Consider the following 24,157-nt stretch of genomic DNA (forward strand, 5'->3'; position numbering starts at 1 on the left):
TGAAGTTTCAGAGTAGCTCAAAACCTGCTCAGCGCTTGCGATCACTTCAGACTATACAGTTCCGGATTTGACGTCACAAACCCGCCCAGCATTCGCCCAGCCATGCCTACGTGTTTCCTGGCACGCCTGCGTTTTTTCACACACTCCCTGAAAACGGTCAGTTGCCACCCAGAAACGCCCACTTCATGTCAATCACTCTGCGGCAAGCAGTGCGACTGAAATGCATCGCTAGACCCCGTGCAAAACGACATAGTTCGTTGTGCCCGTACGTTGCGCGTGCGCATTGTGCCGCATACGCAGAACTGACGTTTTTTAGCCAGATCGCTGCGCTGCGAACAAATGCAGCTAGCGATCAACTCGGAATGACCCCCCCCCTATGTTATCACCCTGGTTCTGGGCCAAAGTGCAGTCACAAGCTGCAAAATTAACCTTTCCAAGCTGTGGATTTCAAGTTTGAGGAGAATTTATTTTATAATGTTTATTTATTTTAAAATGTTGTCTGGATATAAAAGTATTATCATCAAATATTGAGTTCAGACCAGGTTACTGCAAAAAAAAATAAAGGAGTAGGCCAGAATCTCATGTCGGATAGTATGTAATGTTGCATTTCATGCATAACGTTCCAATCATCCCTTTCTCTGCTGTAATATAATGTATTGTGAAGATATACTAATCGGGACTATTAGGTATAGCCATGAGCTAATTACTGCCTAACTATCTGGATTCCACAGTCAACATAACAGAGAATTCTTCTAAGGGAAATTATAGGTACATATATAATAACCATTACTATGCAGCCATGCGCTGCACCTGCCGCCCTGTCACCCACACACACTACAACATCCAGCAGACCCTGCGGCCATGACGCTGGAGGACGTGGCTAGGAGGGGCCCTGTGATGCTGCTGCAGAGTGCAGACACATTGAGGCGGCTGGGAGGAGAAGGAAAGAGGTAGCTGCTGCTGGTGGTCCTCTGGTGCTGATGATGCGGGATGCCTGAGTTGGCTGCCAGGGGCTGGCACTGACTGCAAACAGCAGCCGCCACATGCGCTGTACATGCCGGGGAGTGGCTGCATGTAGTACCGGGACATATTGATGCATTAAACTGCTGACCCCCGAGTAAGATGGCAGACCCGGCTGAGTGCAGCATCAAGGTGATGTGCCGCTTCCGGCCCCTCAACAGCTCCGAGATCCAACGGGGGGACAAGTTCATCCCGGTGTTCAAGGGAGATGACACCATAGTGGTCGGGGTGAGTGACCCTCTTCATGGTGACCCCGGGGGAGGCTGGGGGTGCATCATGTACCAGTGTGTGCATACATCATGTATAGATATGTAGGTGATAGTGTATAGATCATGTACCAGTGTGTATATATACATATAGTTGAGAGAGACATCATACATCATGTACATATACTGTATGTAGATGATGATGTAAATAGATCATGTGCTTGTGTGTACATGTAGATGGGTCTGTTGTATATATCATGTACATACAGTATGTAAGCATGCACCTCTGTATGTAAATATTAGTGGGTGGATGTGTGCAATGTCTGATGTACTGTATAGACATCATATACTTTATGTGCATGAGGGGCAATATATCATTTACCTGTGTGTATGTGTATACATATAGTATACTGTATACACCACATACCACTGTGTAAGCATGTCCCCTTATGTGTATAGAGGGAGTAATCTATCATGTTACTTGTGAATATGTATATATACATATGATACACATGGTACTGTATATACCACATACCTCTGTATAAGCATGTTACCTTATGTATTCAGAAGTATCATGTGACCTGTGTGTATGTGTATAAATGGATGTATATAGATGATACTCCATGTACCTCTATGTTTCGCATGATACTATTACTGTGTATAGCCCGATCTCCTAAGTTAGCATGTTCCCTTATATAAGGGGGTAGCATATCGTGCACATGTGGTGGAGACGCATCACACTCCTTCCTGTCTGTATACTGATGGCTCATGTATAGATAACACTTTCTGTAGATACGTTGTAGCGGCTGTGGGAGTGTGTTGATGCACAGGGGATCGGAGTAATCAGATTACAGCCCTTGTATGTAGACTAGGTGGGAGCTCCTTAGCATCATCTGCAGATGGGTGTCGAGTAGGGAAGAGAGAGATTGGGGTAGGGGGTGACCTGTAGGTTTATTTAGGGGAGGAGGGATGACCTGTAGATAGATTTGGGGGAGGAGGAGGGGACTGAGGAGGCACAGCTGTATAGGGTGGGTGCAGGGTATTATGAGAGAAAGGAGCTGCTGTCTCTTGTACATCCATGCTCACACCATTATCAGAGATGGAGGGGAGGGAGGGAGGGACCTGGATTTGCTGACTGGTCCCAATTAATTAATCACAGGAGGAGGCTGGTTCTACTAGGGCCCGGTCTGATAAACACCATGGGACTGCAGCTTCCCAGGCTCTGATCCTTGGAGCATTGCTGTGCTGGGGTCACCTGTGCAGCTGGATGTGGTGCAGACCATACCCTTATATAGCCGCTTCTACCTAATGTGTGCTCCATACAGAAATACTGCTCTGCACATCCAGTTTAGTGTCATGTATCATATTATGGTGCAAGGTTCCACAGATTCCTGTTAGCACCAGCAGCAGCACATGTATGTCAGAGGCAGCACCGTGCATTGTGTGATCAGTCAGGGCGGGGAGCAGCAGCAGGAGGATGGTGATTATTCCAGGGAAGCTGCTGCTGCTGCTGCTGGGGAATTTCTGGCTGTGTCTCTGATGCTGCAGCCCCAGAATGATGTCATACACTCCTGCGCCTGCACAATGGTGCTCCTGCAAGGAGGGGGTTGAGGCAAGTGTCAGAGCTGCTGCTGAAAGAGTCATCCCTGACCCTTATTCTCCTTTTATGCCAGGGATTCCCAACCACGGTCCTCAAGGCACACTAACATTCCAGGTTTTATTGATATCCATACTTGAGCACAGATGACTTATTTAGTACTTCAGTTATTTTGATTTAACCATCTGTGCTCAAGCATGGATATCACTCAAACCTGGAATGTTAGTGTGCTTTGAGGCCGGGTTTGTCAGACACTGAGGTCTGACAAACACTCTGCTGCTGTCACTTTGGTGATACAGTAGATCAGAATATTATTGCTTAGTAGTCAGTAATATACTTTTTTTTTGTTTTAAATTCCAGTCAAAACTTCACTTGTCAGTCTGTGATTTTCCCTGATTCACTTTAAATAATCAGTCACCCCATGCATCTAATTTGCAAACATATTGTTTGAAACAGATGCAACATTTCCTACTTCTGCCTGCATTTGGAGATGAGAGACTGGATGGGCGCTCTCCCAGTGCTGAAAGCTTTATCCAGAATAATGGAGATCTTGAACATGAGTGTATTAACCATGTAGTAGGCAGTTGTTATGGCTGCAGTACTGTAGTCTAGGCTGCTAACTGGTGCTCAGTGATGATCACTCTTGGTGTGGGGAGTATAGTTGCTTCAATATAAATACAGCCTTTGAAAATTATGTTACTAAATAGATTTATCTAATAAAAAACAACAACTGCTAAATGGAATAGAGTTATATTGACACTTTGTAGCTTATTAAATTGTAGTAAAAATACAGTGACCAGTCCATGATAAAGGTTTTTTGTCTTTCGCATGTTATCACCAGCCGTTAGTACTGATTACTTTATAAGGCTTTTGTAGAAAGCCAGAGGTCAGCCAGCACATCAGTAAACCCCATGGAGGGGGACTCAATTACACATATGACCAGCAGAATGGGTAAAACACATGAAGTGATGTCTTTAATGCATTTTACATGTTCTTATGAATCAATGCACATTTACTAATATAATCTATTGCATCAGTAATGCCTGGGAAATAGATTCTGCCACTTTCCAAAATTCTAAAAACTGTATTAAAATTTAGAAAGCAAAGATTGGTTCTGATTGTCCAGCCCTGACTTGTTTATTTTCTGAATTTGTTTAATAAAAACATAATAAGAAAATAAGTTGTAATAAGGCCACTTATCCTATGTTTTAATATAGTTCTCATGCATAAGGTAAAATAAAATTTAATGTAATTATTCCACATGTTTTATTGTACCTGAAACTTCACAATCACTGAGTTTTGCTTTAGACCCTCCTAATAAACCTGTTTTTGGTTGGTTGTTTGTTTGTTTGTTTGTTTGTTTGTTTTTCATTCCCAAAAGTGGGGTGGGATTATAATGTGGGTGTGTTTGGCCTTGTCAAGGTGAGGTCTGAACGGAATAGGGGTGGGATTATTTATAAATCAAGCCTGGGGACCCCAAACATCTTAGTTGTCAAAGAACAGTTTGCTTTATCACTGCCCACTATATTTACCTTGCAATGTTTATTTTTCTATAAAACAGTCACCTAATAATAATGTTTTTGTATTATAACTAACATCGCTTATCACCATTATTGTGAAAAGATGTGATGTAGATTTGGGGCTAGTTATAAATTCATTCATGCTGGAGCAGCCGCTTTGATAAGCAGCAAAAGCTGTACTTTAACCACTCGTTTCTGCATCCATCAAAAGTCTACATGGGAATGCACTGGCCTGGCAGGATTGTTTCCAGTGATAAATACCTATATGTAAGATATTCATGTGGAAACAATAATTTCGGCATGAATATCGGGGGAAAGCCTTTCATAAATAAGCCCCTTAAAGTGGAACTGTAGGTTTAGCTCACTGGTTCTCAAACTCGGCCCTCAGAATCAGTAGCTAATTTCCCATTGGGTACGTGAAGCACGTGCCAGCAATTGTTTTGGGGTGGCACTTGGATGCTTGTGTTGGTAACGCCAACACAAAAAGTGACAGTAATTGCAAAATGCCATCTCGAATGGAGTATAAATGTGTAGGACATACACATACTGCCCCTGTAAACTGTCCCACTTAGTAAATATGTATATATAATAAAAAAATAATAATTAATAGTTAGTGACTTTTTGTTATTATTCTATTAAATTGGCTATCATCAAATGAAGGCTTATAACCAATCAATATAAATAATAAAAGTAGGCAGGTGGGGGGCGGCCATTACTGTTGTGCCTAGGGGCACCCTCACCCCTAAATCTGCCCATGCCCAGGACCCCAAACAGGAAAATATGACAGTGTGGGGTCCCGTGGACCAAGTTTGAGAACCTGTGGTTTAGCCCCCACATTTGTTGCTTTCACTCTGTAGGTGATAGATACATAGACATTTTTCAAGTGAATACTACATATGATATTATAGTGTGTTGTGATGCACTGACGAAAACAATGGGGGTCATTCCGAGTTGATCGCTAGCTGCTTTCGGGCGCGGCGGTTAGGTGAAAAAGCGGCATTTCTGCGCATGCGTATGTTGCGCAGTGCGCACGCGCGACATACTTTTACACAAAACTATGCAGTTTCACACAAGGTCTAGCGACGCTTTTCAATTGCACTGCTGATCGGTGAGTGATTAACAGGAAGTGGGTGTTTCTGGGCGGAAACAGCGTTTTCGGGGAGTGTGTGTAAAAATGCAGGCGTGCCCTAGAAAAACGCAGGAGTGGCTGGGGAAACGGGGGAGTGGCTGGCCGAATGCAGGGCGTGTTTGTGACGTCAAAACAGGAACTGAACAGTCTGAAGTGATCGCTAGCTAGGAGTACGTTTCGAGCTGCTCAGAAACTGCACAATCTTTTTTTCAAGCAGTTCTGCGATCTTTTTGTTCGCACTTCTGCTAAGCTAAGATACACTCCCAGAGGGCGGCGGAATGAGGGCCAATGTGTGCTAAGATTTGCATAAAAACCACTGTGTTTTTATGGGGAGGGAGTACTAAGGGTGGTCACCATTCCTGGATGCAGTTTATTCAGAAAAATGCAGCATTGAGAAACTGATACCAATTTACATATTCATCAATATTTCTTACATAGCAGGAGATTCCACAAACCTGAAATGCCCTATGCTACAACATTAGAGATCTGCCACTTGTTAATGAATTGGTTGACTGTGCTCCCCAGGATATTGGCTGTGTCCACAAAATGTTTGCCTCCACCGTGTGTAAGTGACCACTACTCTATAGAGGTTTTGCTGTGTGACTGGGGATATCATTTTCTTGGATTAAAAGAGACTTTGCTGGTGTCAGCATTTCTCTCCCAAATGCTTCTGTCAGCGTGTGTGTGCTAGGACAGGAAAGATTAGTGTCACACAATAGGAACAGCCTGGAGAGTTGACAATCGATTGTTGTTTTGTTTTGTTAGTACATTCATTTTATTTATTTTGTTATTTGCAGCAAGGAAAACCCTATGTCTTTGATAAAGTTCTGCCTCCCAATACTTCCCAGGAGCAAGTATACAGTGCCTGCGCTAAACAAATCGTCAAAGGTAAGTAATGGCCGTCCTAACATTCATTATGTACCTGTCTGATAATGCACTGAGGACCTTATTCAGGAATGCGACTGCATTCTTCCGTGTACGTGGGCACTGCGCACATGCAGGTCCCGTTTTGCGCGTGCGCGGCCGGGAGAACACTATTGCATTGCTGCAAATGCCTCTGCCTGATTGACAGGCAGAGGCAGAATGGGACGGCGTTGCGTGGGGGCAGCGTCTCAGCGTTGGGCGGGCATGGCGTGGGAAACGGGGGTGGGTTGTGGGCGGCCACGTGATGTCACACGTGGCCACTGTGACTTAAAAAATTGCTGCCCTGCACCAGCCTTTGCAGCCTGGCTGCGGAGGCAGGGGGCTTCCACAAATCAGCGATGCAATCGCAATTGTATTGCGATTGCATCGCTGCAGGCCATTTGCATGCTGGGAGGCCTTGACCTGTGCCGGACAGCCCCCAGCATGCGATCGCAGCCAGTTGCAGTTTTGCTACATTACCGAAATTGCAACTGAAGCTGAATAAGGTCCTGAGGCCTCTTCACGTGTGCAATGTGTAAGTCTTATAGCACTAGAAAGATAGTAGAATCCGTTATACAAAATACTTGTCTGCCATGCCAATAATAACCTAAATGACATAAAAAATACCTCTAATAAATCCGATGAGCTCTTTAAAAGGGATACAGTAATAAAAAAAACTAAATAACTGCAACACCACTTATATTTTCTCTGACGTCCTAGTGGATGCTGGGAACTCCGAAAGGACCATGGGGAATAGCGGCTCTGCAGGAGACTGGGCACAAAAGTAAAAGCTTTAGGACTACCTGGTGTGCACTGGCTCCTCCCCCTATGACCCTCCTCCAAGCCTCAGTTAGATTTTTGTGCCCGAACGAGAAGGGTGCACACTAGGTGGCTCTCCTGAGTTGCTTAGTGAAAAAGTTTAAGTATAGGTTTTTTATTTTCAGTGAATCCTGCTGGCAACAGGTTCACTGCACCGAGGGACTAAGGGGAGAAGAAGCGAACTCACCTGCGTGCAGAGTGGATTTGGCTTCTTAGGCTACTGGACATTAGCTCCAGAGGGACGATCACAGGCCCAGCCATGGATGGGTCCCAGAGCCGCGCCGCCGGCCCCCTTACAGAGACAGAAGAGGTCCGGGAAATCGGCGGCAGAAGACGTCCTGTCTTCAATAAGGTAGCGCACAGCACCGCAGCTGTGCGCCATTGCTCTCAACACACTTCACACTCCGGTCACTGAGGGTGCAGGACGCTGGGGGGGGGCGCCCTGAGACGCAATAGAAACACCTTAGATGGCAAAAAATACATCACATATAGCTCCTGGGCTATATGGATGCATTTAACCCCTGCCAGTTTTTCCTTAAAAAAGCGGGAGAAAGGCCGCCGAGAAGGGGGCGGAGCCTATCTCCTCAGCACACTGGCGCCATTTTCCCTCACAGCTCCGTTGAAGGGAAGCTCCCTGACTCTCCCCTGCAGTCCTGCACTACAGAAACAGGGTAAAACAAGAGAGGGGGGGCACTAATTTGGCAGATAGATCAATACAGCAGCTATATAAGGGAAAAACACTTATATAAGGTTATCCCTGTATATATATAGCGCTCTGGTGTGTGCTGGCAAACTCTCCCTCTGTCTCCCCAAAGGGCTAGTGGGGTCCTGTCCTCTATCAGAGCATTCCCTGTGTGTGTGCTGTGTGTCGGTACGTTGTGTCGACATGTATGAGGAGGAAAATGGTATGGAGGCGGAGCAATTGCCTGTAATAGTGATGTCACCCCCTAGGGAGTCGACACCTGACTGGATGGTCTTATGGAAGGAACTACGTGATAGCGTCAGCACTTTACAAAAGACTGTTGACGACATGAGACAGCCGGCAAATCAGTTATTACCTGTACAGGCATCTCAAACACCGTCAGGGGCTCTAAAGCGCCCGTTACCTCAGATGGTCGACACAGACCCAGACACGGACACTGACTCCAGTGTCGACGGTGAGGAAACAAACGTATTTTCCAGTAGGGCCACACGTTACATGATCACGGCAATGAAGGAGGTTTTGAACATTTCTGATACTACAAGTACCACAAAAAAGGGTATTATGTGGGGTGTGAAAAAACTACCCGTAGTTTTTCCTGAATCAGATGAATTAAATGAGGTGTGTGATGAAGCGTGGGTTTCCCCCGATAAAAAACTGCTAATTTCTAAAAAATTATTGGCATTATACCCTTTCCCGCCAGAGGTTAGGGCGCGTTGGGAAACACCCCCTAGGGTAGATAAGGCGCTCACACGCTTATCAAAACAAGTGGCGTTACCGTCTCCTGATACGGCCGCCCTCAAGGAACCAGCTGATAGGAAGCTGGAAAATATCCTAAAAAGTATATACACACATACTGGTATTATACTGAGACCAGCAATCGCCTCAGCCTGGATGTGCAGTGCTGGGGTGGCTTGGTCGGATTCCCTGACTGAAAATATTGATACCCTGGACAGGGACAGTATATTATTGACTATAGAGCATTTAAAGGATGCATTTCTATATATGCGAGATGCACAGAGGGATATTTGCACTCTGGCATCAAGAGTAAGTGCGCTGTCCATTTCTGCCAGAAGAGGGTTATGGACGCGACAGTGGTCAGGTGATGCGGATTCCAAACGGCATATGGAAGTATTGCCGTATAAAGGGGAGGAGTTATTTGGGGTCGGTCTATCGGACCTGGTGGCCACGGCAACGGCTGGGAAATCCACCTTTTTACCCCAGGTCACCTCTCAGCAGAAAAAGACACCGTCTTTTCAGGCTCAGTCCTTTCGTCCCCATAAGGGCAAGCGGGCAAAAGGCCACTCATATCTGCCCCGGGGCAGAGGAAGGGGAAAAAGACTGCAGCAGGCAGCCTCTTCCCAGGAACAGAAGCCCTCCCCCGCTTCTGCCAAGTCCTCAGCATGACGCTGGGGCCTTACAAGCGGACTCAGGCACGGTGGGGGCCCGTCTCAAGAATTTCAGCGCGCAGTGGGCTCACTCGCAAGTGGACCCCTGGATCCTGCAGGTAGTATCTCAGGGGTACAAATTGGAATTCGAGACGTCTCCCCCTCGCCGGTTCCTGAAGTCTGCTTTACCAACGTCTCCCTCCGACAGGGAGGCGGTATTGGAAGCCATTCACAAGCTGTATTCCCAGCAGGTGATAATCAAGGTACCCCTCCTACAACAGGGAAAGGGGTATTATTCCACGCTGTTTGTGGTACCGAAGCCGGACGGCTCGGTGAGACCTATTTTTAAATCTGAAATCCTTGAACACTTACATACAAAGGTTCAAATTCAAGATGGAGTCACTCAGAGCAGTGATAGCGAACCTGGAAGAAGGGGACTGTATGGTGTCTCTGGACATCAAGGATGCTTACCTCCATGTCCCAATTTGCCCTTCTCACCAAGGGTACCTCAGGTTTGTGGTACAGAACTGTCACTATCAGTTTCAGACGCTGCCGTTTGGATTGTCCACGGCACCCCGGGTCTTTACCAAGGTAATGGCCGAAATGATGATTCTTCTTCGAAGAAAAGGCGTCTTAATTATCCCTTACTTGGACGATCTCCTGATAAGGGCAAGGTCCAGGGAACAGTTAGAGGTCGGAGTAGCACTATCTCAAGTAGTACTACGACAGCACGGGTGGATTCTAAATATTCCAAAATCGCAGCTGATTCCGACGACACGTCTGCTGTTCCTAGGGATGATTCTGGACACAGTCCAGAAAAAGGTGTTTCCCCCGGAGGAGAAAGCCAGGGAGTTATCCGAGCTAGTCAGGAACCTCCTAAAACCAGGCCAAGTGTCAGTGCATCAATGCACAAGGGTCCTGGGAAAAATGGTGGCTTCTTACGAAGCGATTCCATTCGGCAGATTCCACGCAAGAACTTTTCAGTGGGATCTGCTGGACAAATGGTCCGGATCGCATCTTCAGATGCATCAGCGGATAACCCTGTCTCCAAGGACAAGGGTGTCTCTCCTGTGGTGGTTGCAGAGTGCTCATCTTCTAGAGGGCCGCAGATTCGGCATTCAGGACTGGGTCCTGGTGACCACGGATGCCAGCCTGAGAGGCTGGGGAGCAGTCACACAGGGAAGAAATTTCCAGGGCTTGTGGTCAAGCATGGAAACGTCATTTCACATAAATATCCTGGAACTAAGGGCCATTTACAATGCCCTAAGTCAAGCAAGGCCTCTGCTTCAGGGTCAGCCGGTGTTGATCCAGTCGGACAACATCACGGCAGTCGCCCACGTAAACAGACAGGGCTGCACAAGAAGCAGGAGGGCAATGACGGAAGTTGCAAGGATTCTTCGCTGGGCGGAAAATCATGTGATAGCACTGTCAGCAGTGTTCATTCCGGGAGTGGACAACTGGGAAGCAGACTTCCTCAGCAGAGTTCCCTCCTCTGCCTCTCATACCCAAGGTACTGAGAATCATAAGAAGGAGAGGAGTAAGGACTATACTCGTGGCTCCGGATTGGCCAAGAAGGACTTGGTATCCGGAACTTCAAGAGATGCTCACGGAGGACCCGTGGCCTCTACCTCTAAGAAAGGACCTGCTCCAGCAGGGACCCTGTCTGTTCCAAGACTTACCGCGGCTGCGTTTGACGGCATGGCGGTTGAACGCCGGATCCTGAAGGAAAAAGGCATTCCGGATGAAGTCATCCCTACCCTGATCAAAGCCAGGAAGGATGTAACTGTGCAACATTATCACCGTATTTGGCGTAAATATGTTGCGTGGTGTGAGGCCAGGAAGGCCCCTACAGAGGAATTTCAACTGGGTCGTTTCCTGCATTTCCTGCAAACAGGACTGTCTATGGGCCTAAAATTAGGATCCATTAAGGTTCAAATTTCGGCCCTGTCGATTTTCTTCCAGAAAGAACTAGCTTCAGTTCCTGAAGTTCAGACGTTTGTCAAGGGGGTACTGCATATACAGCCTCCTTTTGTGCCTCCAGTGGCACCTTGGGATCTCAATGTAGTTTTGGGGTTCCTAAAATCACATTGGTTTGAACCACTCACCACTGTGGACTTAAAATATCTCACATGGAAAGTGGTAATGCTGTTAGCCCTGGCTTCAGCCAGGCGTGTCTCAGAATTGGCGGCTTTATCCTATAAAAGCCCTTACCTAATTTTTCATACGGACAGGGCAGAATTGAGGACTCGTCCTCAATTTCTCCCTAAGGTGGTTTCAGCGTTTCACTTAAACCAGCCTATTGTGGTACCTGCGGCTACTAGGGACTTGGAGGATTCCAAGTTGCTGGACGTAGTCAGGGCCCTGAAAATATATGTTTCCAGGACGGCTGGAGTCAGAAAATCTGACTCGCTGTTTATCCTGTATGCACCCAACAAGCTGGGTGCTCCTGCTTCAAAGCAGACTATTGCTCATTGGATTTGTAGTACAATTCAGCTTGCACATTCTGTGGCAGGCCTGCCACAGCCAAAATCTGTAAAAGCCCATTCCACAAGGAAAGTGGGCTCATCTTGGGCGGCTGCCCGAGGGGTCTCGGCTTTACAACTTTGCCGAGCAGCTACTTGGTCAGGGGCAAACACGTTTGCAAAATTCTACAAATTTGATACCCTGGCTGAGGAGGACCTGGAGTTCTCTCATTCGGTGCTGCAGAGTCATCCGCACTCTCCCGCCCATTTGGGAGCTTTGGTATAATCCCCATGGTCCTTTCGGAGTTCCCAGCATCCACTAGGACGTCAGAGAAAATAAGAATTTACTTACCGATAATTCTATTTCTCATAGTCCGTAGTGGATGCTGGGCGCCCATCCCAAGTGTGGATTGTCTGCAATACTTGTACATAGTTATTGTTACAAAAATCGGGTTATTATTGTTGTGAGCCATCTTTTCAGAGGCTCCTCTGTTATCATGCTGTTAACTGGGTTCAGATCACAAGTTGTACGGTGTGATTGGTGTGGCTGGTATGAGTCTTACCCGGGATTCAAAATCCTTCCTTATTGTGTACGCTCGTCCGGGCACAGTATCCTAACTGAGGCTTGGAGGAGGGTCATAGGGGGAGGAGCCAGTGCACACCAGGTAGTCCTAAAGCTTTTACTTTTGTGCCCAGTCTCCTGCGGAGCCGCTATTCCCCATGGTCCTTTCGGAGTTCCCAGCATCCACTACGGACTATGAGAAATAGAATTATCGGTAAGTAAATTCTTATTTTACTAACCTCCTTCTTACCCTAACTGGAGAACCAGGGTCTGCAATGTGCAGCAATTTATTCTAGGGTCCTCCAATTGTTCTCACCACGATGGAAAACCAGGGACACCAATGATCTGAGTTTTAGGTGGTCATTCCGAGTTGTTCGCTAGCTGCGCAGCGATCAGGCCAAAAAATGGCAATTCTGCGCATGCGGCGCAATGCGCACGCGCGACGTACTTTCACAACAGCCGATGCAGTTTCACACAAGGTCTAGCGATGCTTTTCAATCGCACTGCTAGTCGCAGAGTGATTGACAGGAAGTGGGTATTTCTGGGAGGTAACTGACCGTTTTTGGGGAGTGTGTGGAAAAACGCAGGCATGTCAGATACAAATGCAGGCGTGCCTGGGGAAACGCAGGTATGGCTGGTCGAACGCAGCGCGTGTTTGTGACGTGAAAACAGGAACTAAATAGTCTGCAGTGATCGCTAGCTAGGAGTAAGTCTCGAGCTGCTCAGAAACTGCACAATCTTTTTTTGTAGCAGGGCTGCGATCCTTTCTTTCGCACTTCTGCTAAACCAAGATACACTCCCATAGGGCGGCGGCTTAGCGTTTGCATGGCTGCTAAAAGCAGCTAGCGAGCGAACAACTCGGAATGAGGGCCTTAATCCACTATACTCTCCACTACCATAACTGGGGGGCAAAAGACATCTGTCCACATTGTTTGCACAAATAATCATAGACAGAGAGAGACAGACAGTGTCTTGCAAAAGTATTCACCCCTCTAAAAAGCCAACAGATTAGTCTGTATTACAAATGACACTGACACAGATTATAGTATATTTGTTGCAAGCCAGTAGGCTCACCAAGTAGTTTCGAAACTCATAATTTATATTTGCCTGCAGATTTTTATTATTATGAGTATTATTATTATTATTATTATGTACCTGTTTTTGTTTATTTAAATAAAAGCTGGAAAATGCTGATACATAAATATTCATCCCCCGCAGACTTGTACTTGATAGAGGCACCTTTTCCTGCAATAGCAGCTTTCAGTCTGTTGGAGTAAGTTTCTGTCAGATTTGTACACTGTTTGGGAGTGCATTTTGCCCATTCTTCCTTGTAGCTTTGTACCAGATTGTTTGGGTTGGTTGGACGACACTAGTGGATCGTTATTTTCAAATAGTGCTACGTATTTTCAATTGGGCTGAGATCTGGACTTTGACTTTGCCGTTGTAGAACATTCACCTTTTTGTTGTTCAGCCATGCCAGTGTTGCTTTGGTCTTGTGTGTGGGATCATTTTCTGCTCTAAGGGGCCCTACTCACTGGCCAACCCGCCGCCGAGCTGCCCGACGGCGGATACGGCCGACGAGCGACCCGGCGGCGGGGGGACAGTGACGGGGGGAGTGAAGTTTCTTCACTCCCCCCGTCACGCGGCTGCATTGAAGTGCAGGCAAATATGGACGAGATCGTCCATATTGGCCTGCATGCACAGCCGACGGGAGACCAGCGATGAACGAGTGCGGGGCCGCGCATCGTTCATCGCTGGAGTCTCCACACTGAAAGATATGAACGAGTTCTCGTTCATTTATGAACGAGATCGTTCATATCTTTCAGAAAATCGGCCAGTGTGTAGGGCCTATAAGGTGAACTTTCTTCAAAGCTTTAGTTTTTTTGGCAGACTAGAGCAGGTTATCCTGCAGTATCTCCCAGTATTTTGCACAATACATCGGCCCTTCAATTTTAACAAGATGCCCAGTCCCTGCTGGGGAAAAGCATCCCCACACCATGATGCTTCCATGCTCACACTTCACTAATAAGGAGTGGACAGTGTTAGGTTGTGCCACACTTAGGGGCAAATTTAATTAGCAGTTGTAATAAGCACTCTGTTGCCACTTCTTGTCACCCCCCATCCCGCACGCACGCACGCACGCACGCACGCACACACACACTCTCACCAGTGTTTTTTCCCCCCAGCCTCTGTTTCACCCCTCAACCCCTGTTTTCTCTCTCAGTGACTGTGTCACCCTCACCCCTGTGTTCCCTCACAACCACTGTGTCACCCCCCTATCCCTGTGTTCTCTCCCAGCCACTGTGTCATCCCCCACCGGTGTGTTCTCTCCCAGCCACCGTGTCATCCCCCACCGGTGTGTTCTCTCCCAGCCACTGTGTCATCCCCCACCGGTGTGTTCTCTCCCAGCCACTGTGTCATCCCCCCCACCCCCTGCGTTCTCTCGCAGCCACTGTGTCACCCTCCACCCCAGTTTTCTCTCCCCCCCCCAGCCCTGTGTTCTTTCCCAGCCACTGTCACCTTCCACCCGTTTTTTCTCTCCGCCACTGTGTCACCCGCACCCCAGTGTTCTTTCCCAGTCACTGCATCGCCCCCTACCCCAACTTTCTCTCCCAGCTGCTGTGTCACCCCCCCACCCCAGTGTTCTCGCTTAGCAACTGTGTCATCCAACCCCCCCCCCCCCCCCCCCCCCGATTCCCCGCTGTCTGGTCTGCTAACCTGATCCATTAGACCAGGTATAGCTGTGCCCCTTCAGTGTCTGTGGTGGGCTGGTCATCACTGTCCGGCGCAGACACAGGTGCTCCGACCCTCCTGCTGCGCGTTGCTCGGGTCAGCCTGCCTATCAAAACCCGGCAAACAGGTTCACTCCCAGTCCCAACTACTGCCCTGCCCAAAGCTCACTGCCTTGCTTGCCACTGGCGTAGCTCCACTCTCAAGTCAGTACTGTGGTACTGCTCAGCAGGGTAGCAGAGCGGGGAGAGTGCTTCTCCTGCCCATCACCTCCCTGCTTTACATACTCTGCTGAGCGGGTTGCGCCAGCTCTGGGTAGATTTGCAGTATGAATACGCAGCCAATAAATCTGCAGCAACTGTGTGATGCCATCATGTCAATGTGAGCCAGAGTCTGTAAGAAATGTCTCCAGCACCTTGTTGAATCCATGTCTCAACAAATTCAGTCTGTTATGGGTGCAAAGGAAATCCTGCAGAGTACTAGAAATGTGCAGCTAACAAAGCGGCCAGCTGCGCATTCATTCTGCGAACACATGATATTTTCCTATTTTAGTGATTCTTCAGACCACTTTTATTTCTGAACTTACATATGCAATCCTTTACACTTTCCTTTTGTGTGGTAATATTGTTTCATTATTACTAAATTAAGTTCTTTATTACCCAAGCGGTGGGCCTGATTCATAGTTCCGCCCAAACCTTGATGGTTTGTGTAAAACTATGATGGTGGGTGGACTGCAAATGTACGGGACCCACTCTGCACATATGCAGAACATACTGCCCCTTAAGATGCAGCCTGTTTGAGAGGCTGCAGCCACTTGGAAGTGGGATAGGGTGGTGACGGGGGTGGGAGGGGGGTGTGTGTGGTCATCCCCATTTTGTAGGTGTGCGAGACCAGGGTCTGCATCGTTTGATTCAGGTCTCCTGGTCCTGGGAGAGGAGTTCCATTGCCCATCTGCTCATTCTGAGTAAGCCTAGACTTATTTAGATGGGTGATGACTGTGACTGTGACCATCGTGACCGGCATATTTTTGCATCGCTGCTGCGTCCACCTGTGAATCAGGCCCAGAGTTGTTTATTTTTGTTGCTTTTCTATAGAACAGCAAAATATTCTATGATTGGTTTGATGACCAATGGTGTCAGCAGTAATTCTGCCTGGTAGACACTACTGAAAGACACAACAACAAAACAGTAGGCTAAGTGGGTGTGGTATAGATCTACAGTGTTTAGGCCGACACCAAATGGTCAACATGCAGTAGGCCAACAGGTAAAAAGTTGACAGTAGTTAAGGTCAACAGGGTAAAGAGGTCATGGCGACCTTCTGAACCTGTTGACTTTTTGTACCTGTCAACCTTAAGCATGTTGACCTTTCACCTTTTGACCTTTTGTACCTGTCGATACAATGTATGTCGACTATATGGTGTTGACCTGTTGACGGTCTATCTTCTGGATACCGACTAAGTACTGTAGAAGTTGCAGGAGGGTTGAAGAATAAGAAATGCATGTTACCTGAAAGTGTATATCCATTTTTTTAAGGTTTTCTATTTCTGGATGCATCAGATATTTAGTAAGGGTATTTATTATCATTTGGTTGTTTATGATGATTGCTAGTCTCTCTATATATAATAGTGAGGGAGAAGTGGCCCTTACTACATCTATCATTATCTGTCATTATCTATCATCAGACAGCAGGCATGCTGTATCGGTGTTGTATAGTGTGGTCTGATTAATATATTTCATCCAGTTCAGATATTTTAAGATGACCAACTTGAAGAGAGTATTAGATTACAATAAGGCTATAAAGGTGTCCCTATAAATATACTGTCACATGTTTCTTTATATGTAAGAAATAAATACTAGATACAATGTAATTGTTTGCCTTGGGTAGTTCCTCTGGCTCCGTCCACCCTTTGTTTATATGACACATTGTTAATCCATCTTTATCTTTTTATGCAAAGCAATTACTGAACATGCATCTTTTATATGCACTTTTATAAAGCTAATAGTCTGTTGATTCCCAGGTTTATCATTGTCTCTTGCATGTTAACATGGATAAATATGTGCATTATTATTATTGTGCTTTATGCAGCCATTATCAAATATTTTCCACTCTCATGCTCTAGGGAGTGACATCCATCCGTGTAGAGTGCTTTGTGTTGTTAGGCTGGCTGGTGGGTAATTATTCTGCACTCTCTACCCCCCACTCTCAACACCCAGCAAAATAAACAACATAATAGGACCTGGTGACAAGCCACTTTAAGTACTGGGTGATGAGTAGTTAAAAAGGTATATTTGCTGGACTGTAAATATATTTGACATTCTTACAGTGTCACAATATTGGCTTTAGGCGGCTCTTTTTTTTTCTTCCAAGGACAGTCACAGATTTTAAAGATTTGTCTCTATAAATGTCCTTTTCTTTTAAAATTGACCAACCACCTCTTCTGTGTATATTCCATTCTCACTATCTAGTCTTATTCTGTGATATGTGAGGTATGTCGGTGATATTGGGCTTTTCTGTGAGTCACAGGCTAGTCCATTTTGCGACGTATCTCACGATTTTTAGCAACTTCGCTTGTGCCAGAGCCGGGCGAATGCCTCTAGAGGTGATTTAGAGTTGTTCTCAGGCACATGTCACTTGTGACTAAATTGGCATAACTGTGTGGCAATGCAGCAGTCACTCATAGGCTAAGTGGTGGCGTTTGGTGGGCTTGGAGACAGAGGGCCTAATTCGTGTTTGTACGCAGTAGTCTATTATCAAGCAACGGACGACTGCCGGCAGACTGCGCATGTTCTGCCATCACACTGCGCGAAGGGGCCTCTGCGATCTCGCTCATAATGCGGATTTCATAGAAAAGTGATTGACAGGAAGTGACTGTTTGGAGGTGTTAATGGAGTGTTTATGGGGAAGGGTTGGGAAAGTGCAGGCATATCATGAGCGTTTTCGGGGTGTGTATCTGCTGATGGCTGCGAGCTTGTACATGTAAAAACATGGCGTCTTTTTATTCCTCTGCGGCAGCTTCACTTGATAACATTAGCAGCTCCATAGCCTAGAAAATCGCAGTTGCATTTGTGTACAGACATGAATTAGGCCCAGAGTTGTGCAGAAATCTGTTTCAGACTGACTATGGGCTAGTACATGTTCCCACTGATAGTGATGATGGCTGCAAAGACAAATGGATGACGTGGCTGCATAGATGGGTCAGACTCTGAGTACCGGGGAAGATACACATTAGTTTACTGTGAACAGAATGTGGCTGTATCTGCAGCCACGTTGAGTGTAATCAGTCTCATTATATTCATACTTACGTGAGAGCTGTAGGGTGAACCAGTCCCCCATTTTAGGCAACAGTGGTGGGGGACCCCCAACTATTGTACTCAGGGATCATGTGTTACTACGAAAGGGTTATCTAAAAGTGGACAACCTTAGTAACATGAAGGGAGACTTATATGTTAGATTCATGTGCCTACGATCTGTAATAGCTATATAAAGAGATATAACTTACATACAGTCCACTGCCTCTCATTGTGGAGACAACAAAACATCCTACATTAACACAGTCCTGTTCTAGCTAAACCATTGTAAACTTTATTCCCCATATTTACATTTTACTGAACTAGATTATAACCATATTAAATAAAATGTGTTTTCAAATAATGTGCAAATAAATATTAACTTATACATTCCAAAAATAAGACACACATTGCCTTGTCAATATAGGACGATTCCAGGGACATTTGTGTATGTCTTTGTCCCTAGCAACTGAATGAGTGTATGAAGCAATGCTTGCTATGATTATTACAGAACCAGGTATAAAAAGATCACCACAATGAATAACTGCTCCCGCACCCCCAAGTCATGTGGAAACCAAAGAAAACCCTTCTATACAGTGATGTGATGCCTAAATATAAATGGATGGTTCTCGCACTTATACACATACCATGTAATATTACATGGTTACTTAATTACTCCCTTATGAGACATTGTAGTGTATCTATGAAGTTCTTCCACATTTCAAAGAACTTGATTTGCTTGCCTCTTCTTATGCAGTGATGTCTCTCAGTAATACATATGGAAGATAAAAAAAATAGTAGTTCTCTAAACAAATCAATGGACATGAGGATGGGGGTGTCTCTGATTCCACAACTGTAGAATACTCTTACGGCCAGCAGTTGATATAGCAGCAAGTGTTCTTCCACCTTAAGGAACTCTGGTATCTTGTGAAAGAATATCTAGAATTGCTCATTCTGGCATAATAGCAATATTGTTAACCATATTTTCCATATATTCCTATGAGTAGCAAAAAAGGGAATAAAAATCATAAACCGATGTGGCTTAACAAAAAGATTAAGGAACTTATGGGCAAGAAAAGGCGAGCATTTAAAAAATACAAATCTGACGGGGAAGCAGAGTCATTTCAGCACTATAAGGAATGTAACAAAAATTGCAAAAAGGAAATAAGTGCGGCTAAAGTAGAAACTGAAAAACTAGTAGCAAAGGAAAGCAAAGCGAATCCCCAAAAATTCTTTAAATACATTAATAGCAAGAGATTAAAAAAGGAGAGTATAGGCCCTTTGAAAGACAAGTTGGGAGTCTTAAGCAAAAATGATAATGACATAGTGGACACACTAAATGAGTTTTTTTCAACAGTATTCACTAGAGAGGACCCAATTCAGGGACTGACACACAATCTCAATAATGACAATATCACACTGATAGGTACTTATTTAAGCGAGGAAGTAGTCTGTGACCGATTAAAACATTTAAAGATTAATAAATCACCAGGGCCCGATGGTATTCATCCAAGGGTTCTAATGGAGCTTCACTCTGAACTGGCAAAACCGCTATCTTTGATCTTTGAGGATTCAGTTATATCAGGTATGGTTCCCAAAGACTGGCGTATAGCGGAAGTAGTGCCTATATTCAAAAAGGGAAGTAAAGCTGAACCAGGTAATTATAGACCAGTTAGTCTTACATCTATAGTGGGGAAAGTATTGGAAGGTATTCTAAGAGATAGTATTCAGAAGTTCCTTGAAACCAATAAGGTCATTAAAAGGAATCAACATGGGTTTATGAAGGACAGATCCTGTCAAACCAACTTACTTGGCTTTTATGAAACGGTAAGCGCAAACCTAGATCAGGGTAAAGACGTGGATGTAATCTTTTTAGACTTTGCCAAAGCGTTCGATACTGTACCACACATGAGACTTATATACAAGCTACAAGAATCAGGGCTAGGAAGCACAATATGCACTTGGGTCAAAAACTGGTTAGATAATAGGAAGCAGCGCGTTGTGGTTAATGGATCTTTTTCAACTTGGACTGAAGTGCGAAGTGGTGTGCCGCAAGGCTCAGTATTAGGACCGCTATTGTTCAATATTTTCATTAACGACCTAACAGAAGGTCTAGAGAGCATGGTGTCAATTTTTGCAGATGATACCAAATTGTGTAAGGCTATAAATACATAGGAGGATGCCGAGTCTCTTCAGAACGACTTAGTTAAATTAGAAGCATGGGCAGCCAAATGGAGAATGCGCTTCAACACAGACAAGTGTAAGGTAATGCACTGTGGTAACAAGAACAAAAATTACACCTACTAAATGGGGTAAAATTAGGGGATTCTGTACTGGAAAAGGACTTAGGTGTCCTCATAGATAGCAAGCTAAGCAGTAGTACCCAAAGTAGGACTGCAGCAAAGAAGGCTAATAAGATATTAGCATGCATAAAACGGGGTATTGATGCTAGGGACGAGAGTATTATACTCCCGTTATATAAATCACTAGTGAGGCCACACCTTGAATACTGTGTACAGTTCTGGGCACCGTACTACAAAAAGGATATCATGGAGCTTGAAAAGGTACAGAGGAGGGCGACCAAACTAATTAAGGGCATGGAGACGATGGAATACAAGGAAAGGCTTGAAAGACTAGGCATGTTTACATTGGAAAAGCGGAGACTAAGAGGGGATATGATCAACATCTACAAATATATAAGGGGACAATACACAGAGCTTGCGCGGGACCTGTTTTTGGTTAGATCAACACAGAGGACTCGTGGACACTCGCTCAGGTTAGAGGAAAGGAGATTCCGCACAATACGGCGTAAAGGCTTTTTCACGGTAAGGACAATACGTGTTTGGAATTCCCTGCCCGAGGGAGTTGTAATGGCGGAATCTGTCAACACCTTTAAGAATGGGTTAGATAAATTCCTATTGGATAAGGATATCCAGGGGTATGGTGCATAGTCATGCATTATAGTTACTATAAATAGGGATAAAATGCAATGGCTGACAGCAGCATCAGTCAGAAATTTTAGTCAAATCATCATGCATAGGAGACCACAAATAGGTTGAACTCGATGGACAATTTTCTTTTTTCAACCTCAGATACTATGTTACTATGTTACTATATTTCAGATGCAAATTTCCATAAAGAAATCCTAAACCGTCTGATCATAGGGCATGCCCACAAATAGTGGCGTAAGTCCGTTGTTGCATGGAAGCATTTGGGACTATTCAGTAAACCAATCCAATATCCCCTATGGGGTAATAAATATGCCATATGAAAATACTGTATGTAAAAATATTTCTGTGTATGCATTATAAGGGAAAATAGTAGTTGAGTTAGATTATGTTTGAAGGAGATACTTCATAGTCAAAGTGGAAAAATGATCCAGCCAATTGATTTGACTATCATGTTGTCAAAAGGACCATGCAAGAAACCATGATGTGTAGCGATAAGTTTACACTGAAGGGGAACTTTTATATTTGGCTTGTAAAAAGGCGAATTCAAATAGTCCCAAAAAGCTACATTCTTCCCTTGCCAAAAGTACCACAAAGGTTTCTGTGAGGAAGAATCAGAGTTGACCAGTTGTTTTTAACTTCTCGCTGTGCAATATATAAAGGAATGGGAGGCCCTTCTCCTTCCAGGGAACTCTATGTTCCCAGCAGATGCATGTGGATTGTGTTCTACAAGATCATTTTAAATTTGTGTGTCATGAGCCATCATTTCCGTGAGGTTGTGAGCAGTGGGTAAACGAGTGTGTCTGTAGATCTGATCCTGCATATGGAGACTTAGGTGTTAGAAAATAATTTTCCAGGGTAATATCTGCATAATTACTTTGGCAATGTGACTGGTCCCTCAAGTACCATAATAAGGCTGCATGATTATATTCAACTACTTCTGCAAACCTAATAATTCCATTAGATTTAGGCTGATGCAGCTTAATTAAACCTATGCAAGGCTGTTTGTATTTCCTAGTAAAGTTCTGAAACAAGTGAGACTGGACAGGACAGGACAGGACAGGACGTCATTATGTGTTAATAAAGTTGAAAGAACACTGGGCCTGATTTAGATATTGTTTTTCTTGCTGCTGCTGTTGCTATCTTTGGCCATATACAATTGCGATTATATGCTAATATGGGCAGAAGCTATTTGGAGCATAGGGACGCCCACTGCTGATGCATCATTTCCGTCCAACAGTGTATAATTGCTGATACATCGGTACCATAGTCGCAAATCGGAACATGTCGCATAGTCTGAGTGTCTCTGTAGATGCGCAGGCTGAGCTGCTCTCCCTGGACACAGAGGGCTCTCCAGTAGCAAGTAAGATCGCAACTGCTAATTTATGCATGCCCAGAAAATGCTATCTGAATGGCCATGACACGCCTACGTTTACCCAACCACTCCCCGCTATGACCCTCACCCCCAAACACTTTCTTCCTGTCACTAACTCTTGTGACTAATTTGTTGCGACCACTGTAGTAATTTAATTGCTGCATGGTCGCAATGCGGCTCATATGAGTGCGTCCAATAGCCGCCTTGCAACAGCATCTGAATTAGGCCCACTAAGCGGATACAACAATTTAAGAAATTAGATGATCTTTAAATGATTGGCTGAACCCAAATAAAGTCAGCCAGCAAGGGCCCAACTCCAGTTCCAATTTGGAAGACATTGGGTCCAGGGGGGTTTAGCTTTCCATGTAACAGTTGGTAACTGGTGTGTTATAATGTTCTAGACGGCTTAAGTATCTTAATTTAAGCAAATAAACTAGTACCAGTCACCTATACCTCTAGTTGGAGGAAGATATTTATTTAAGTCTTACATATGTGTACAGTTTTGTTGACTCCTTTGAAAAACAATGACATATTGTAATACATAGAGCCAAGGGAGGAAGTATCTCGTGCACAGACTGGAATAAAAATTGTCCCTGTTGTTAAATATATATCTCAAAAATATTTACATGGGATTTCTTACTTTCACAGATGTTTTGGACGGATATAATGGAACCATCTTCGCCTATGGACAGACGGCATCTGGGAAAACCCACACAATGGAGGTAAAGCACTCGTAGCATAACACTGATGTGACTGTGGTGTAGCACCTCACCATTAGTGCTAGCTGACCTGTGGCTTTCCAGCATGCAGCAAGATTTTATAACCCTATCTCACATTCGTAGAAAGATTTGACCTCTTGACCTAATCTATTTTTTATTCCTTTTTTTAAGTGCTGGCCGTATGCAGCTCAGACAATGTATTTAAGGCAAATCGTTATGTAAATCTTCACTTTTTCAAGTCCCCCCCAAAAAAAATTAAATAAAAAAAGATTGCCATACAATTATAAAACTGCAAGTATCATGAATTTCTGCTCTGTGAATTGTAGTGCATGGGAAATCTATTCAAGTCTAATCAATCTGTGGTGCAACCCACAGGGGATAGGTGGGGCGTTTTACTCACCCTTCATGTCCAGATATAATGCTGCTAATGCAGTTGTTCTCAATTGCTAAGTTGGTCCCAACTAGCCAAAACCATGATTTTAGCCCCAATTGAGTCAGATGAGTGCGAAATTCCTGCAGATGTTGTACAAACAATAATATGCCTCATAAATATAGATGTAGAGTTGCAACTGTTAAGTCCCACACGTGCAGAATGTTAAAGCACCCACTGGTATGTTCAGGATGCACTCTTTGCAGAGTGACAGTCAGCTCCCGTGCTATTGCACTGCTGTCTTGCACCTTACCGCGGTTCTGGTGCTTCATGTAAAACGTCCAATGGCAACAGGATATGTGCGACTTCCGTTAAGTGATCTGGTGTGGCTGAGCATCTGCCGGCAGACTTCCAATTTGCTT

At 44.9% G+C, this 24,157-nt stretch overlaps 1 protein-coding gene across 1 annotated transcript in view; it reads left to right on the forward strand.

Annotated features, from left to right (window-relative positions):
• The first annotated feature begins 890 nt into the window (after positions 1 to 890).
• Positions 891 to 24,157, forward strand: part of KIF5C (kinesin family member 5C) — a 135,898-nt gene continuing 112,631 nt past the window's right edge. Inside the window, exons 1-3 of the mRNA XM_063933751.1 lie at positions 891 to 1,248; positions 6,270 to 6,360; positions 23,295 to 23,368. Coding sequence (XP_063789821.1) covers positions 1,123 to 1,248; positions 6,270 to 6,360; positions 23,295 to 23,368 — 291 coding nt within the window. The 5' untranslated portion in view covers positions 891 to 1,122. The remainder of the gene's footprint in view (positions 1,249 to 6,269; positions 6,361 to 23,294; positions 23,369 to 24,157) is intronic.

This window comes from Pseudophryne corroboree, chromosome 7 (assembly GCF_028390025.1).
Source record: "Pseudophryne corroboree isolate aPseCor3 chromosome 7, aPseCor3.hap2, whole genome shotgun sequence".
Classification (NCBI taxonomy): domain Eukaryota; kingdom Metazoa; phylum Chordata; class Amphibia; order Anura; family Myobatrachidae; genus Pseudophryne; species Pseudophryne corroboree.